This window comes from Aptenodytes forsteri, unplaced genomic scaffold (assembly GCF_000699145.1).
Source record: "Aptenodytes forsteri isolate BGI_AS27 unplaced genomic scaffold, ASM69914v1 Scaffold23, whole genome shotgun sequence".
Classification (NCBI taxonomy): Eukaryota; Metazoa; Chordata; class Aves; order Sphenisciformes; family Spheniscidae; genus Aptenodytes; species Aptenodytes forsteri.
Genome location: NW_008796043.1, coordinates 7323456 through 7342534, shown reverse-complemented (window position 1 = coordinate 7342534; position 19079 = coordinate 7323456). Strand labels below are relative to the sequence as shown.

The 19079-nt window shown below is 43.0% G+C and overlaps 1 protein-coding gene across 1 annotated transcript in view; it reads left to right on the top strand.

The window, feature by feature from the left end:
* The first annotated feature begins 1276 nt into the window (after positions 1 to 1276).
* The window catches only part of THOC1 (THO complex 1), a 43139-nt gene continuing 25336 nt past the window's right edge, over positions 1277 to 19079 (top strand). Inside the window, exons 1-2 of the mRNA XM_009285683.2 lie at positions 1277 to 1362; positions 12653 to 12938. Coding sequence (XP_009283958.1) covers positions 1277 to 1362; positions 12653 to 12938 — 372 coding nt within the window. The remainder of the gene's footprint in view (positions 1363 to 12652; positions 12939 to 19079) is intronic.

Below are 19079 nucleotides of genomic sequence, written 5' to 3'. Positions count from 1 at the left end.
TTTGGGCTTCCTGAGACTTTTCTTTTGGCTTTTTCATCAGTTTTTGAATACGACATGATTCCGCCATACACCCTGTCATGCTGTACTTAGGAGTTGTGTGTAGATACACACTGTAACGTTTACATATATATTTACACAGTGTCTGTGGAGATAATGTTAAACTGCTATATTTGGATAACGAGGTACAAAACTATTACTTTGCACACCCAGAGAGCCTCACAAACCCTGGTGAGTGGAGCTTTGCAGAGCCACACTGAGTTAGAAGCACTGCTACCTTTGTTTTGAATGTTGGCTTATTTAGGTGAAATAAGCCCATTCTGAGCATCTGCCACGTTAAATGACGTTCTTTGTGCTTTTTACTGATGTGATAGACTTCTGTCCACAAAAGAAGTTCATGAGAAACCTCTGTGTAAGCCCCAGCTGTACTGTTTCCTCGCCCTGATTTCATCCTTCTTTTCCTTCGGCCATAGGAGTGATGGTACATATCGAGATGAGATGATCCAAGAGTCATCTAGTGTCCTCCACAGTGTAGCTGTTAGGCAAAACTGGCTGGAGAGGGATGCTGCAGTTGCGTGCCTGGCATGTTCGGTCATCCTTAAAATCTGGCCTGAGCAGCCAGGCAGGCTGAGACAGACTATCCTTCTGATCCAGTATTCCTGCAGGAGGGAAACGGAGGTGTCAAATGGCAACAAAGATTGAAATCACTGGGAGGATCGGGAGAGTGTTAAGACAGCTCAGGAACCCGTCACAGAAAGGAGAGATTGGCAGGGATGCAAGCAGGACACCAGAAAGGGCCAAGAAATTGTCATGAAAGCCAGAGCTGCCACATGGGGTCTGGAAAACATCCCCATTAAATCTTTCTGTATGGTTTGAGCGATAACGCAGGTTGTATGGAAAGTTTTAAGTGATAGGAAATTATTTTGTCCCAGCTCGAGTTTTGGCTTTCCTTCTTATGCACAAATACTGTAACTTGGCATACTGAGTACACATTTCCATCATCCTTTTTCTTGTTTTACATCGAACTAAGTGCAAGTTCATATACCCTGGCAAGCACTGGGACTGTTGCAGGAAGGGGAGGGGAAGGCAGAGAGGGTGCAAAGTCATTGTGATTTACATCCAGTGCTGGATTTCTTAATGTCATTTCTGACTTCTTTCATTAATTTATTTGGAAACACCTTCAGCTGATTAGAGCGTATAAATCTCAAACTCTCATCCCCTTTGATGTCTATAAATAATACCTGCAAATGTTCCAATAAAGGAAGCACTAAGCGGAGACATGGAAGTGAATGTTGTTTACTCTGTGCGTGCTTCTGTAACCAAGAGAGATGTGGAGATTGGAGAGATGTGGAGCCAGAAGCTTTCGTAGGTATTAAAAATTAAACTGATGAAAATTACTTTCATTAAAGCCTTTCTTCTCACTTACACCGTCCTAGTTCTAAGCATGACTGTGGCTATTTTATCCCTTAATTGCAGTTTCAGTGTATTGTTCTTGCAGCACCTCGGTGCTAGAAACTTGGTTTCAAAGGTCTGAGCGGAACAAGACCTTTAAGAAGGTCTTAAGAAGCAAGAATTCCCTCTTTCAGTTCACTGTCCTAGCAGAAGCACGGAAAGCACCTCAGATGGGCCCCCAAGTGAAGGATGTCTTGACTCAAGCAGAGCAGGATCAGTCCCTAGATTAGCCTTTATTGCATCTAGCTTAAATCGGCTGTTTATAATGGCTAATCTGATCTTGCTGTTTCTCTCTCTCTCAGATGGCTGACCTCCTCTTTTAATTTTCTGTTCCTGGCAAGTAGCTCCTCTGTTTTTAGCAAGTAGCAGGAACTGGTCTCTGATCACTGGCAAGGCGAGGAGCTGGTCGGAGGGCGGCGGCTGGCTGTCGGAGGAAACCGCTCTCCAGCGAGTAGGGGAGAGGCAGCCGAGTCGATTCACGTGTGAAAAAACAAAACCACTTTTCCCTAGTGCAGCTTCCTTGGTTAAAAGCACAGCAGCTCACACAGATGCAGCATCCAAAGGGAACAAAATGTCTCCAACCCCAGCCTCCAGACTTGCTTTGCTTTTTCCCCCCTTACTTCTGCGGGTGTCTCTGTGCACCCTGGAGATGTTTGCTCCTCTGTGAATGCCCAGCTGTCCCCAGAGCAGGCTCTGCGCTGCCGTGTGCGGGCGTCCGGACTCACACTGGTGAGGGACGGGCAGCGGGACAGTGGGACACCCCACTCCTCCAGGGCCCAGGCAGGAGCAGGAGGAGGAGGCAGCTGTAGGGTTCCCGGTGCTTACTCACACTTACCCAGAGGTAGTTTGGATATCTATAGATGGGAAAGCACAGTGCCTTACAGACAAAACCCTTGTTCCCCAGAAACCAGGCCTTCCTAAAACCAGAGCCTATTTGTTCATTCACCATCTCCACCTCACTTTTTCCACGCTATTTAGTGAAAAGAAAAAACAAAAAAAACTTGGCTAAAAAAAATTTTTAAAGTTCTCATGTGTTTTCTTTCTTAGGGTGGAATACATTTGTTTTTTCTTTCCATCTGGCTCAGAGATGAAAAAAACATTCTTTGATTTCTTTTTCAAAATAAACTCAGTGTAACGCTCCAAAATTTGTGTAGAGATTTTTTTTTTAATACCAGAACAATAACAGCAAATCACTAGGCAAATAATGCTCTTTTTAGAGAAGATCTTGCATGCCATGATGATTTCCTTACCCAAAGGGCTTCCCAGAGGCATGTAAGTATTGTCAGCCCCATTTTGTGACTGGAGGAAAAAGGAGATTTTCAAGAATATGATTCATTTTAATGTCTCAGTTTTGGGGATTTTGTTTTCGTATGTTGGGGAGGTGATTTTTAGAGGTGATTTTTTCCAATGAAACCAGCATTGGCATAGAGCAAATTAATTTTCATACACCTCAGTGAAGGGAATGGACTTTTCAACACTAAATTGAACAGAATGGTGTCTCTCCCACATCGCCATGCATATGGGAGGTGATGTGGGAACCGTTTCTGCTGCTGTTTTGGAGAGCAGAGCTCAGTGTGATCACAGCGGAGCAACATCAGCCAGTAGAGACCAATGTCTTGTGTGGGTAAGAGTTAACAAATGACACTAAATTACCAAGAGACCCCTTGATCAGAGGGAAGAAGGTTAAAGGACTGCTGAGACTATTGACTCCTCTGCAGCCCAACTTCAAGAAATCTTCCAAAAAATGTACCAAGTTCTACTTTAAAAATAATTAGGGGTTTCTTTGCCCCTTTAATCATTTTGGCTGCTCTTCAAAAACTTTCTTAGGAACCTTCTTTTAATAACCAGCGTGAATGCAATTATGTCCAGTTTAGACACGTTTGTTCTCGTTCCAGTGCCATCCTTTAGCTTAAATGGCATCTCTCCTGGGACCGTCAAGCAATTGTAGTGGTCAGTGTGGAGCCATTCATCTTGAGACGCAGTAAGGGATGGTTGGGAACAAACACATCCCTCTGACCAGCCGGGGAGCCCTGACGACAGAGCCTGGCTCTGGTTCCACCATACAGCCCCAGAAGGGATTATCTGAGGACACTCTGGGCTTCTTGCTGAATGGTGGAAGTTTCCATACTCTTTTCTTGTTAGTACTGCTGGAGGACAGGGAGCAAGAACATGGGTATAAAGGATGGTTTCCTGCTGAATTATAGTAGGTTACAAGTGCTTGATTTTTTATAAAGTAGTGCCATGTTTTACAAGGCATTTGAAAAATTAGTCTGTAGGTCTGAGCTTAAGCACACTTATTCTGGTTTTATACCAGAGCAGAATCTAAGTGCAGGTCAGACTTAGGCCCTTGATCTTCAGGAGATGAAAATCTCCGATTCAGAGATTAGCATGTGGCTTCTACTTTTTCTGATCTATCTGTCCTGCCAAGGCACATATCCGCAGCTCAAGCATCGGTGTGGTTCCTGGCTCTGAGAATTGCTTCCAAACTCCCCGCATTCGCAGTCACGCTCCTGCCAGCCTTGCCAGAGGTCCTGCTGGTGGAAGCTGGAAGTCTGAAATGTGACTTTGGAAGAAGTTTGTCCGGGAATCCCTCTCATTCAGAAGTCTGGGCATATTGCAAAGATGACATTTCCTTAATTCCAGCTCTATTAGCCACACTCATATAAAGCAGATGATGAATTATTTTTCTGAATGGTAACAATGTAATTTTGTCCACTTTTTTTTAATGTCAAAATAAAAGCCTGGAGGTGGAACTTGGACAAAATATCCCTTCGCATTGCAGTATCCCACTGTAGCAGGCAAATAATGTTCCTGGATTAATGCCTGTGAGAACAGCATGAACTGATATTTAAACAGCAGACAGCTTAGTGCTATCTGCTTGTGGAAGCAAAATAAACTGCAGGTACAGCCTTGTTGCTGGTCCATCTTCTGATGGACAGAGGCAACCCCGCATGCCTGCAGTGTTTCAAAGAAACTGTGGGAGATAAGAGAGAAAAAAGGTAAAGAGAAAAGAGTTGAGGACAGAAAGGGAACAGAGAAAAAGAGAAAGAGAAATAGGCGGAGAATGATTGAGGAGGAAAATGAACCCTGATGTTCTCATCGTGGTTTCTAGTAAGTTCAACCACAGAGGAGCTTGCTTCTCAGAAACAATATAACGGCATTGTCGTGGTTCTCGTAATTCCCATTCTCGGTTGTGAAAAGAATACATCCTTGCCTTGCGAGAGAAGCATGTCATTCAGTTGGTGCCTGAAGTCATGTACTACTTTCCCAGCCCAAACAAAAATTCCTGGTGGCTCCAGGTCTCTAGGGAGCTGGTTTGGGGCTTTTGTTTTGGTGGTTGGTTGTTTTTTCCTACACGTCCTTTTCCTCCTACACAAGTTTTGAAACACAGAATATTTTCTAGTTTTCCAGCTGTATTAGAAGTACAGAGCTCGACTGTGGAAGAGATTAAAGCAAGAACATACAGCAGGTCTCCAAGCAACAAAACAATGTGTGCAGTGGGAAGTAGGTCCACAATGGTATTTGGACTCGTAACTCCTATTTCCGTACTAAACTCTCATTGGTATCTGCATTTGAACAGGTGCACTTTATGAACAGTCGAACATGCATCTTTAATAATCGTAATAAACAGCAGCAGAAATGTACAGATGTTGAAAAAGAGGAATTATTGAAACAAAAAGGAGGTCGTTTGGTTTTAAAAAACAGATGGACAATTGTTGAATTTAAACAGGGAGAGTTCAACTTCAAATACCCAAGTGCTTTTCTTGGGTAGGGATTTTAAAGGCGGCATTTTTAAATGACTGACCACCAGCTTTCCCCAATTTTTAACTTTAAGGGGCTAAACCTGGAGCCTGCATGGGACTCTCAACAGTCACCAGCTAGTGATTTCAAGCAAAAAGCTAATTTCAAAGTCAGATCAGATCTCTGCAGCCCATTTTATCCAGATTTGCCATGTTAGGAATAGGAAGGTGGTCAAAAGTCTGGGTCAGAGCTCTTCACTAGCTGAAATCAGCTCTCTCCTTCGTGTGTTTTGCAATGTTAGCTAAGGAAGAAAATATTTTAAACATAAGTTTCACTCAAGTATCACTGGGAGCACTTTATTTATTTAGCAGACATCACCACGAGGTCTCCCAGTCTGCGTCCATCTCCTGGCATTTTACATATGAGAAAAGTCTAAAAATAAAATAAACCCAGAAAAAACACAGGCAGAACAGCTGTTGTTCTACCCAGACAAAGCTCTGAATGAAAGCCATTATGATGGCGCAGACTGTGCAATTGAAAATCCATTTACATTTTCAAGTCTGATTCCAACTGTAAATCTTAGGTTATATATATGACAGATTAAAAGACTCTGGCCCCACTACACGTCTCCCTGGCAAGAGAAAAACCATCTGCACAGCATCACTCGTGGTTGCTTCAACTCTGTAGGTACACATTTTTAAATGACATGGTGGTATATTTTTTCATTTCCCTTCCCTTCATTTTCACATGCAGCAAAATCACGTGCACGGCTTTTTCCCCAACTCTGTGGTAGTTGGCACTCTGGCTAAGGAGACTGGTGTGTGTTTTGATTTGCTCTTTTCCTTCAATTTGAGGGGCTACTGCGCTATTTCCTATGTAATCTCACTAGCCAGGGTAAAAACCCTGTACGAATATATGGCTGTGAAACAAGGCAAAAAAACCAGGAATACTGCTCTCTTTCCCAAGCAGAGAGTGAAAAAGAGCGTACACCATGTAACAGGCTGCACAAACCCATCTGGAGCTGACTCCCACAGCACTCTGGCCACACTCTGGGCCTCGTGCTCCTCATGCTATGGGTAAGGGATGAGGGATGAGTCCTTCCACGTGGAGAGCCAAGAACAAGCTTCCTGAGCCCAAGCAAGCCTTGTTTTGACAATTTAACCACCAGCTGAGAAGTGCACGGCTCTTGCACCACAGCTGTTGGGGGAGAGCTCCCCAACCACGGCTGACGCTGCAGCCAGAGGCGTTTCCATGCCGAGAGACCCCGGAGAGCACTGGGTCAGCTATTTCCCAATGCACATGCAGCAGCTTGCAAGGTTCAGCCCTAATTTTTGAACATATTAAAAGGAAGATGAAGAAATGAGGTGAAGGATCTGAAGTTCTGCTGCAAAAAAAAAACCTAACAGGTTAACTCTTTGATCATTAGCCAAAATATGTGACAAGTAGATCTTACGGAAAATGTATTATTTGTTGTTATTTATTGTCAGCATGATCAGGGCTGTACAGGCACTGGAAAGGAGCGCACACCATGCGCTTCTCCTCCACCAGAGATGACACATCTGAGGGTTCACAAAGTATAATACCAGTGGGAGGGCAGAATCAGACCCATTGCTTCTGTTCAAAAGAGATCGCTGCCTGAGAAAACAAACCCAGAGAGCAAGGGATTTATTCAGGCACTTACTCATAGGTGCTGAGTGCTCAGAGCCATCTTCTCCCACTGCCAAGGGTATGGTCTCAGGCTGTGTCATGTATGCCACCCTTGTGTGAACATCTCAGCTACCCCGCAGCATCCAGTACCTGTGGTTAGGTGACATCAGAGAGTGCTCGGCAAACACACCACTAATGCCACGCAGCACCACAGACAACCTCAGCCTGGTTTAGTTTGGTTCATATAATAATAAGAGTATAATGGCATAAATAGATTAAATTCTAGAGCATGAAGAGTGTGCACTTGAAAAAGTATTAATTAAAACATCAGCTAAAGGATTTTCAAGTTGGCTTCTAATCCTGCAATTAATATAGCAAGCCAAATTATGTCATTTACATGTCAACCAGAGAGGGAAGAAAAAAACGTAGAGAAGAGTGTTGCAATGAATGTAATACTTAACTTCAGCTCTTGAATTTAATGGAGAAGCAATTGTTTTTAGTAGTGCTCATACTGTGGTTGTGAGTGACTGAGTGTCACTAGGAAAAATGACAGTGTAAAAATGTGCTCCAGACTCTTAAAAGGTGCTATGGGGTGAGCAGGGAAGGCTCCTTTCTTCTCTTGGGGAAGAAGAAAAAAGGGAGGATTTAGAATTATATTAATTTCACTAGCCAATTGAGAGACTGGGTTACCCTTGTAACTAGAGGGATGTACGTGGAAGGAAAGGCACCCCGACTTACACCCAATGGACCGACTCCTAGGCCATCATTTCTTGATGAACCAACCTAACAGCGAGGACTGGGCTTCCTGAACAGGCAAGAGTCACATTCAAAAAGCTAAAGGCACTGTGGTATTTAAGGGCATCATTAGGGCTAATTCAAATTGAGCTAGGTGAAGGCAGTATGGCCACTCTGAGGTTTGCATTGCACTTTGTAGGGCAGACAGCCCTGGCTGCCACAGGAAACAAAACTTGCCAAGAATATTGGCTTCTTTTGTCCTGCACATTGACATTTACCTTTTACTTTCTTCCAAACTAGTGTAGAACAACCTTGCATTAAAACATACGCTTTAATGAAAAAAAAGTATCAAAGTATTGATTTTAAAATAGACTGTACCATGCCTAAGAAGGAATTACTGAGTGCCATTGCAGTTTAGGCAACAGAAGCTAGAGATATCTTAATGTTTTTCACCTTTCAGGAAATCAGCTGAAATTTGCCCCTTATTTCAAAAACTCTATAGCCTGACAGCAGAGGATTTACCCAGAAGACGTCCATCCCACTACTTCACAAATTCTCTGCAAACACACTCAGTCTCTAGGGTCCTTTCTCCAGGGGAGTCAACCAGATTGAGTCCCATCTTGTACCGCTGTCATGCAAGATTTCCATGTGAAGCAGTCTATCACAAAACCAGTTCATTTTTCTTCCCAGCTTATCAGATTTTTTTTACTAAATTAAACAGTAGTTTGCTATAATAATTAAAGCCTGAGCCTGGCAGAGCTGTAGGAGATATGGGTACTACCATCAATTTTCTTGATGACATTTGGCAAAGATTTGAAGGCCCGGTGTGGTAAATCACTTAAATTTGAGCTTGGCTTTAAACAGATCACTGGTCCCATTGATCAATGTCTAAATTACTCTTCACCCCAGTTTCTCTCACTATCTGATCTGATCTCTTTCTATGACCAGGTGACCCGCCTAGTGGATGAGGGAAAGGCTGTGGATGTGGTCTACCTGGACTTCAGTAAGGCCTTTGACACCGTCTCCCACAGCATTCTCCTAGAGAAGCTGGCGGCTCACGGCTTAGACAGGTGTACTCTGCGCTGGGTAAAAGCCTGGCTGGACGGCCGGGCCCAGAGACTTGTGCTGAATGGAGTTAAATCCAGTTGGCGGCCAGTCATGAGCGGCGTTCCCCAGGGCTCAGTTTTGGGGCCGGTCTTGTTCAATATCTTTGTCAATGATCTGGATGAGGGGATCAAGTGCACTCTCAGTAAGTTTACAGACGACACCAAGTTGGGTGGGAGTGTTGATCTGCTCGAGGGTAGGAAGGCTCTGCAGAGGGACCTGGACAGGCTGGATCGATGGGCCGAGGCCAACTGTATGAGATTCAACAAGGCCAAGTGCCAGGTCCTGCCCTTCGGCCACAACAACCCCATGCAGCACTACAGGCTTGGGGAAGAGTGGCTGGAAAGCTGCCTGGCGGAAAAGGACCTGGGGGTGTTGGTTGACAGCCGGCTGAACATGAGCCGGCAGTGTGCCCAGGCGGCCAAGAAGGCCAATGGCATCCTGGCCTGTATCAGAAATAGTGTGGCCAGCAGGAGTAGGGAAGTGATCGTGCCCCTGTACTCGGCCCTGGTGAGGCCGCACCTCGAATACTGTGTTCAGTTTTGGGCCCCTCACTACAAGAAGGACGTCGAGGTGCTGGAGCATGTCCAGAGAAGGGCAACGAAGCTGGTGAGGGGTCTGGAGAACAAGTCTGATGAGGAGCAGCTGAGGGAACTGGGGTTGTTTAGCCTGGAGAAAAGGAGGCTGAGGGGAGACCTTATCGCTCTCTACAACTCCCTGAAAGGAGGTTGTAGCGAGGTGGGTGTCGGTCTCTTCTCCCAAGTAACTAGCGATAGGACGAGAGGAAATTGCCTCAAGTTGTGCCAGGGGAGGTTTAGACTGGACGTGAGGAGAAATTTCTTTACTGAAAGAGTGGTGAAACATTGGAAGAGGCTGCCCAGGGAAGTGGTTGAGTCACCATCCCTGGAGGTATTTAAAAGACGAGTAGATGAGGCACTTAGGGACATGGTTTAGTGGGCATGGTGGGGTTGGGTTGACAGTTGGGCTCGATGATCTTAGAGGTCTTTTCCAACCTTAATGATTCTATGATTCTATGATTCTATGACTATTTGTTACAGATGCTGATGAAATTTGCCAGCCAAAGAAAGGTTTTGTGAGTATTCCCGCAGGAACACCTGCAAAATACTTTGAGAAAGTTGGCTGGAAAATGGACTAGAAATATAAACACCCAGAAAATTCCACTAGTTTACCAGATATTTGTAATCGACTAACTCAAACTACCCTTTGCCTCATTTACCAAACGGATAGCAGCTGACCAAACCAATTACAGCTTCTCCTTAAATAAGGCAATAGCCTGAGTGGGTAGACAGAAGTTATGGGGCTGGGTTTTGGAGAAGGGCTTTTTGAGATAGAATCTACCCTTCTTTTTGCAAAAGCAGCAAAAGTGTTATGCTATCTATAGAGAAAACCATGATCTTCCATTATTGCCATGTATACTGTAGAACTAAGGCAGGGTCTACCAGCTTCTACCTGTGAAAAGAGGGGCACAGGAGTAGTGAGATATGGCAACGTTGACTAGCTGCAAACAGCATCACCGCTACTCCAGGAAGGATGATCTCCTCACCAGCATCTCTTGAGTTCCCCTGTGTCAAATGCTCCCTGCTTAAAAAGCTGGGATAAAATTTGTGTGTACTGTTTGCTCTGCTTCAGATGGCCGTTCTTGCAATGCCTCTCTCCCTGATTTACACTTTTCTCATGTGAAGGAGACACAGAGGTTTTAAAACATTTTTAGATCCAGAGCTGCAGCAAGAGGGTGGCCCCGCTGGCTGCTGCTGAAACAGAAATTACTCTTCCAGCACTGATTTTAAAGAAAGGCCCCCTGTGGCTGTATTTAGTCTATCCAGAGTCTAACAGATAGCGGAATAATCTTAGGAACTTTCAGGTGAATACTTTGATAAGTTATTACTGTTCCCTTGGGTACCCCAGAGAAGTAATTTGCATGTGAAATTTAAGTAGGTAAGTTATATATAACAAGAAAAGATGTGATTGATAGAAAGCTGTAGTCAGATTTTAATTTTTGTCATTGGATATTTTATCTTCAGGTTAGAAACCACACTGTTATCTGAGCATCCCTGCTGCTGTGAACCACAGGGCCACCTCAGATTACTAATACTACTTTAAAAAAATTAGGGGAAAACATATTTTTAACTTTTTTTCAGTGGACCAACTTTGTATGTTTGGCAGCTCTTTGTAAGTATTTCTCCAGGTAACAAGTTCCCCATTTTCTTCTCCTACCTGCTCTGACATGAGAGAAAAACAACTTGAAAACAAGGAGAAAATGTGCCACAAACTCATTTAAATTGCCAGTTAGAGTCAAGGGCAAGTAAAGAAAGTGAAACTGCTTCCAGTCCCCGCCAAACTACTTCTTCCCCCAGGAGCCAGGGGAACTCTTTCATGTGCTAGCAAATTGCTCTCCTTCAGCTGCTTACCCAGCTCCCAGGTCCAGCAAAGCACAGGAACTTGTCTAGGAATTTTTCTTTGGAGCTACCTGCATGCTTCAGATGGTACTTAAATGTTTGCTGGTTTGCTTCAGACCCTTAGTTGCAGGCTTTAACTTTTCAGCTTTCTCAACCTTTTTCTGAGCAAAGCAAAAAACTTAGCAGACTTTGTATTATTAACAGTGACCTAGTGAAACCTTGTTCCTGAATTGCTTTTACGAACCTGTTGCTGTCACAGCCCTGAGCACAAGCTCCACCGACTGGTTTAAAATCCAAAACCATAGCTCAGTGGCTCAGAGTTTATTATGCTGCCAAACAAACACTCTCATTTCAATTATACAATTGTGAAATTCCTCAACAATAAAAAATCCAGTGGTCTGCAACTATGCCAAAATATTAGAATAGTTAGAGAATTTAAGTCTCATTATGAAGAAAAATATGAAGCCAATACCAAATGTTGCGAGGAAACTGAAATTGTGAATAATACAATCGTGAATACAGAAAGAAGCCAGACTTGTGAGAGAGCCTGGGGAACTACCTAACCAAGGAGAGGAATCACAGTGACACTCCAGGTACTGCAGTGTTAGATATATCTCTTGATACATGCAGTTTGCTATCAGTTTTCATGAAAAATTCTTTGTCTCAAGACCATGACCAAGTCCCAGAAAAAATGAATAGGCTGATCAGATTTTTCTTTAGTTTTGTAAGAAGCATCTAAAGCAAGCAGCCATCTGGAAAAGCAGCAGATCTGAGATTATCTTGAGTAAGTCAATTTAGCCGTTATTCCTAGGCTGCAGCCTGAAGGAAGGGTGGGTGTGTGCAGTGAATGAAAATTGTCCTGCCAGTATGCTGGTCTGCTCCACTTGCCAGTTAGGAACAGGGCACGAGAGAAATGGGGGAGATCATTAACTTATTTCTGTCATTCAGATCCATCTCACCTAATTTATGGTACTTAACTGAGCGCCTAAGAGAGAAGCCTCCCTGCCCTAGGCTCTCTGTAAGGACAACACACCACCACAGCATCACTCATGCCACCTAAAACCTGAATCACCCTTGGTTTTATCAGAATTGGTGCTCAGGAAGGCTGTGCTCCTAGCCTGTGCTCCACAGACAACTGGGATCTAGGCCTTACTGAAGGAACAGAGCTAGCTATGACATATACAACTGAATCCGAAGTAACAAGTGATAGGACGAGAGGAAATGGCCTCAAGTTGCGGCAGGGGAGGTTTAGATTGGATGTAAGGAAAAATTTCTTTACTGAAAGAGTGGTGAAACATTGGAACAGGCTGCCCAGGGAAGTGGTTGAGTCCCCATCCCTGGAGGTATTTAAAGGACGTGTAGATGAGGCGCTTAGGGACATGGTTTAGTGGGCATGGTGGTGTTGGGTTGACGGTTGGACTCGATGATCTTAGAGGTCTTTTCCAACCTCAATGATTCTATGATTCTATGATTCTATGAATACAGATTAGTAGATCTTTTACCCCTCACCTTCTCTCCTCTCAATGTGTCCGAGCCTGCCATTCGCACATCTTTTGTAGGAGTGATGCTCAAGAGCCTAGCTTCAAGGCTCTTCATCTAGGAGGGACCCCAGTGGAAAACAGCCTGTTTGCCACCCTCCGCAGTGATGACTACGGAGATCTTTCGAGCAGCCTTGGAGCCAGAGAGAGCTCTGCTATCAACCAAAGCCATTTTGCCATTGTGGGTATTAGCGTTCTCTTTGGTCCTTTGTCATCACTTAGCCTGATTCACCTGCTGGGAGACTGGGGAAGACCTTCCATAACAGAGTCCCAGCAACCTGCTCGCCACACGTCAACGTCATATGGAGTATGAGGAGCCCTTGGAAAGGAGTTGGGTTGCATCACCATAGGGAGTTGCACCACGGCAATAACACTTGATCTTCTGGGCCTGTACTGTCTTCTTACACCTAGAGAAACAGCTCTCTTCGGCGAAGCTAAGAAAACAATGTGTAGGTGCATGTGCACGTGAGAGTGAGCGTAAACAGTTTTAGGTTTGCTACTATTTGCAATGTTAAAGGGCGGTGGGTCTCTTCATGAGCTTTTTCCAGTACTGTGTGACATGTGAGGCTGCCTGGAAAAAGACGACTTCTACTAGCAGCGAGTACTTGAAGATAACTGACAAAAATGTAAACACTGTGCGGATTCCAAGTCTGTTCAGACGTTTTGATTGAACAAGCTATACTTCCAGATGCTTTTCCATACTTCAGTAGGTGAACTGTGCTTTAGTCGTTAGATAGAAAGTTGCATTAAGACAATGTTCAAAACAAGAAATCCTCTGGGGCATTTATTTCATGGGGAGGCATATTGATGTTGCAGGGATTTTGAAATGATTGGATTCTCTAAAGCAATACGAGTGACTAATTTCCCTTTCAATGAATCCACATACACTCAGCTTTCATGTTTTGAAAGGCAGCCAAAGTGACATTCTTTCAGGCTTTAAGTTGATATAAATAAAGTATAACAGAGAGCCCCAATAGCAAAGTTTATCAATGACACATGCCTTAGTTAGAATTTACACATGGACACGGATGGATTTTCCACTTTGTCTTCAGCTGGCTCTTAAAGAATGTCATCAGTTGCCGTAAGCTGGCAGTTTCCAGCCGCAATTCTTCTGAGAGGGTGATACAAGACCCCCACACACAGATGATCTAGAATGACATTTGGAGAGCAGCAGGCTGAGGTGAAACACAGGTCCACAAAGTGCAAGGTACTTTACAACCCTCCATTTGGGCATGGAGACCTTATGGTTTTTACAATATAAAGAACAAGATAAAGTAGAAAGGGACATACTGGTGAAGTGAGCCAGGAGATGTGACACACACAGTTTGCTAATTCCCCTTCTGGCCCTCCCCATGATTTTTTTTTTTTGTATCAATAAAATTGTTAGCTGTAGACCTTACCTATTTTGACATATTTAACTGAATTCTACTACAGTTTTTAAAATCATGTTTTTCCATTCTTTCTTTTCTTCATTCTTTGCTGGGGAAAACCAACACATGAGAGCAGCTAACTGAATTCTACTACAGTTTTTAAAATCATGTTTTTTGATTTTGATTTTTTGGGGAAAACCAACACGAGAGCAGCACGTAGTGATGATGCAGCACCTGAGCTAGAGGATCCCCTCTCCTAAATTGCATCCTGTGCTGAAGCACAGGAGAGAAGCAGCAGCTGACAGAGCAACAACTTCTGATCTAAAGACTTTGCCCAGATAGTTTGCCTTTGTTTGGGGAGATTTTTGGATGAATTCCTGCTATACAGCCTCACCAGGGCTTTTCCAGACTGTATTTCTGTAGCTTGAACTACAAGAGTTGATTCCTTCTTTTCCTCTTGCTTACGCATGTGACAGTGAGAGGTTATTTGGACTGGTCTAAACACCGGTTAGGGGTCATCTCCTCATTAACCAAGCCCCCCCAAAGAGCTATTGGGCGGCCAAAGAATAAACATTTGCAGCATGGTGGATTTCTTCCATTTCAGGGCAAAGCAGGTTGAATATTTGAGCTAAGATGCGCTCTCCCTGCCTTTAGTTTCTCTTTTATGCCTCCAAGAGTTCCTTCTCTCCCTCACCATTGAGGCCAAGCTCATCCTCCAGGTCTTCATGGCTCTGACTCTGCCTCCTTCTTACATTTTACTAACTCTCACTCTCTTCGCCAATGTCTTTCTGGGATTCTCACTTCCCTGTCTTCTTCCATCCCACCCCAAGCCTGGACTGCTGAGTGGCTTTGTTCTCTCACTTCAAATTCATCATCAAAGAAAAGCTCATTTGAAAAAGCTTACGATCGGCATTAGTTGCCTACCTCTGCCACTGGCTTTTGTATTTTTTTAACGTGTATGTTTGAACTAGACTTCAAGTTCTTTGGGGCAGAGCTGTATTTTACCTGAATATTGACAAGGAAGGTCAAAAAGAGGATGACAAGGAGGAAGGAATGAGCTTCAGCAGTGTAATCTACAGGAACTGAATCTGCAAAAATTGTATCATTTTTCAGCAGCATAATCACAAAACAACAGCATACCAATGGCAGATGTAAAAGTAAAGAAGTAACCCCAGGCACTTGTGGTATAGAAACATAGGTATGTGGTCCAGAAAATGCCTTTCTGCATTTAATAACTAAGCCTGACATTATAAAGCGCTCGTGAATAAAATGAAAGGGGTTCCATATCAGAGTATGCTCAAAATGAGAGGTATGTTGCAAGGAAATTCTAGCTAAAAAATGTCCAACTAATCCAAGTTCTCTGCTGAACTCACAGTAGTGTTATTAGGTTATAATCCAAAAAATACTACTGACTGAGGGAAGGAGCTGTTGATAGCATGATTATTGCGAATAGCAGCCAGATGTGTGACACCTTGCTTTTGAAAAAAGCCAGATTTATGTAGTATTAGTGGCACATAGATATGAATTTTAGTAAATTCTTTCGGCAACAAAAATGACACGTGTTCTCTGCATTGGGATCAAGTAAACAATATATGGTAACCACTTTTGCAAACTGATACTCAAGACACCCAGATCTTGATGATAAATTAGCCAAATACAAAAGAGACATTTAAAGGTAGCAAATAATACTATTTGAAAACATTTCATGGAGTTTTATTTCTGTGGAATTTTAATATTTACATACAAAAATTGTGTATGTTGATAATTATGATGACAACAATAAAACATATAGAAATAGTGCAAAGTTTTAGACACAGGCCAAAAAAATAGCCCTTTTTCCTAGCTCACCACGTAAAATCAATGACGAAAAAGGGAGTCATTCAGCTCCTGGGTTTTGGGCCATTGCAGATATCTAGCTGCAGTACGGTCTGATCATCATCTCTTGTTAGAATAGTACAGTTTGTTTGGCTCAATGTAGATGGAGACAATGGATTCTAGTTTGGGCAGAATCAGCCCGTAAGCGTCTTTAGCACGCTGCAAGAGCATACTCCAAGCTCTCAGCTTCTGCTGACCCCGATTTTTATTCTACTTTAAGGTCAAAACCCTGGTCTTGATCATTAAAGTCATTAGCGGGTGAGACCCATTGCCATTTGTGAGCATATTTCCATCTATATCCAGAGTGGCAGTATTCTAGGACAACTGTGCTAGTAAGTCCCATGTCCCAGATGAAAGATGAGGAGTAGAAACATCAATCATTCTCAGATACACATGTGAAACAGTCTTCCAGGTGAATCCAGGTAAATGAACCCTTTCTAGGTACCCTTACCAAGTTACTGGAAAAATGCCACCAAAATACATTGGTGAAACATTTCTGCTGTAACTGGCATGACAGAATGGGATCATACGGTATATATTCCCCAGCAATTTATTCAGGATATCGAGAAGAAACCCAGAAAGTATTAAATGCAGCAGAACATCATCATGAGATTTAAGAAACATAAAAGTTATATGTATGCTCTGGTGAAAAGTGTAACATACTAATAAAAGGTAGAAAGATTGCCTGTTATACACTTTTTTAAAATGTAATTTAAATTTTCCTGAGGGGCTATTTTTTGTGTTAATCTAGTTTCTCCTTCATCAGTCCACACATTATTAATTGTATCTCACAGTCAGTAACAAACTAAAGTGGCTGGCGGAATGCCACCTAAAAATTAAGTACCAAAGGTAGTACAGCTTGTATTCATAATTGTTTAAAAGATGAAAGTATCTTGTGCAACTTCCCATGACTGGTTTGGAAATAACAGGTAAGCTACTTAAACTAGGCTAATAAGGCAATTTATCCACCTTTCATACCAGTCCTTCAACACTAAATGTTGTGCAACCTTGTCCAGGGAGGAAGAGGGTTGAAAATAAGAGCTCTTGAGAACAAGGGAGGGCAATGAAGAAGGGAGAACGAAGCACCAAGCACTAGTGCCGTCAGAGATGGGAGGCTTTGGAGGCTCCAAGTATACCCTTCTGTAGGAGTGATAGCAGAAGCTAAAATGGAAACTCGATTTGGTCTTGGAAGAGGATTTTATTTGGAAAGATAGCATCTGGTTTAGGTGAAGTTTTTTGTAACTCAAACTACACAACCTATTGACCTAATAAGCTCTCTGTCTATCAACTGGCCTCTGAGCACAGAGGTGTACTGAGATACTGGTTTTGTTAATTGCTTTCATCCATCTGGGCTTTCAGCTGGTGATAGTGTTTAAATCTGGGCTGAAAACTGATTTTACTTACAATAGTTTTAAAGAAAGTAATATTAACTCATTTGTCCCCCCCCTTAGCTTCCCACCTAGCACATGCTAGAAGACACAGCCTAACTGATGCTGTACTTTTCTAACATGTTGCTAGTTAATTTAGGACACTGACTCCTCTTCACATCAAGAACAGTTGTGGCATTTTAATTTATTACTGCCTTACTGATACACAGCACTATTCCTCTGACTGAGTTTCTGATCCCCAAAACAGAGAGCAATTTTTGGCTGCCAGTTGAGTGCATAGTTTGGCATCTCTGCTTAAATAGTTGATGAACATGGCTTTAAGCAACGTTGTCAGATTTTGCACTGTGGCAACACCAAGTGGCAAGCAGAAGCAATGTGCTGCTGACAGTGCTGTGGGAATAGTAACCTCTGCCGGGGTGCACAGCAACTGCTGGGGTGCTAACACCTTCAGTCACTGCAGCCAGCTTGCTAGACTCATTTGTCGATATCCCAACATGAGCACTAACAGCTCAGCATTGATCCCCCCCTCTGCATGAGTTGGAAAGTAACAAACACTGTTCTAAACAGAGGAAAAATTCAGTATCAAACAAGAAGTGGTTATAAAATGCTATTAAATCACAGTGGCAACATTGTTTTTCCTCTTTATCTGTTCCTACCCCAGGAAAAAAAAAGTCTTTGTCTATGCTGTACTCGCTAACAATTATATTGTACTGCTTTTCAGCATGCTGGCAGTCCTACCCTCTGTTCACGTACACCAGTCTTGGCTTAAGGAATATTTGTATTCTAAAAAAGACTCCATTTACTTTGGCGGTATCTCCTTAGGACACTTGTAATTGGCTTTCTACTATCTTTGTAAAAGTTTAAAAGCTTTTTTTTTTAACCTATTCAGAGAGCTCTTCTCTGTTTTTCTTTCATACAGCAAGAGGTGGGGGCTAGAATAATCTCAAATTATTTATTTAGAATGGCCCTTTATTCAGCTGATAAGATGGTTTAATTTATCAAAAAAAGAGATGAGAAATCGTGAAAAAGCCTTGTAAAAAACCAAGAAAACTTTCAAGCTGGAATGGCCTATATTCATCATGTCTCATAGTATATGCAGGTGACTCACTCAAAATGATAAATCATGTGGAGCCTATTTTCAGTGTTATGAAGCCCCTTTGCTCATGATTTGAAATAAACTGGCATGGCTCTGACACATCCCGCATTTTTTAGGCAGTGTCAAACAATGATTTCATTTATAGATGAAGTGACAGACTCCAGGCTGGTGGCGTGCCCCCAGCTCCCCACTAGCGGAGCAGCATCAGCGCCAGCCCCCCAAGCGCAGGCCAAGCTGTCCCTCACTCTGCGCCTTCATCTTCTGGGCAACACTTCCACACGGAAAACCCCAGCCACACCACACAGAAAAACACTCCCATCTATCCTTTCATATGTTATTTCAAATATTTGCTTTTAATAATAATAAATTTAATTTTAATATTATTTGCCTCTTCCAATAAGAACAGGATGTTGGATGTTTGAGCTTTTTCCCACCTAAGCAACAGGAGTTGGGCAGTACCTGAGCTTTTCATCCAGACACCAAACAGCATGCTTAGGAGACTGTGAAACCACATTGGGGCTTGGCTTTCTCTCAGTTCTCTGAATTAAAACACAGGCTGAAGCCATGGCAGTCCTTACCTTACACAAACAAATAAAAAAGGAAAACTTAGCAATGGTGGACATTTTCTAATGCTCCCAATAATTCTGGTCAGACCCTTCTGTCGTGGTTTAATCTCAGTCGGCAACTAGGCACCATGCAGCCGCTCGCTCACTCCCCCC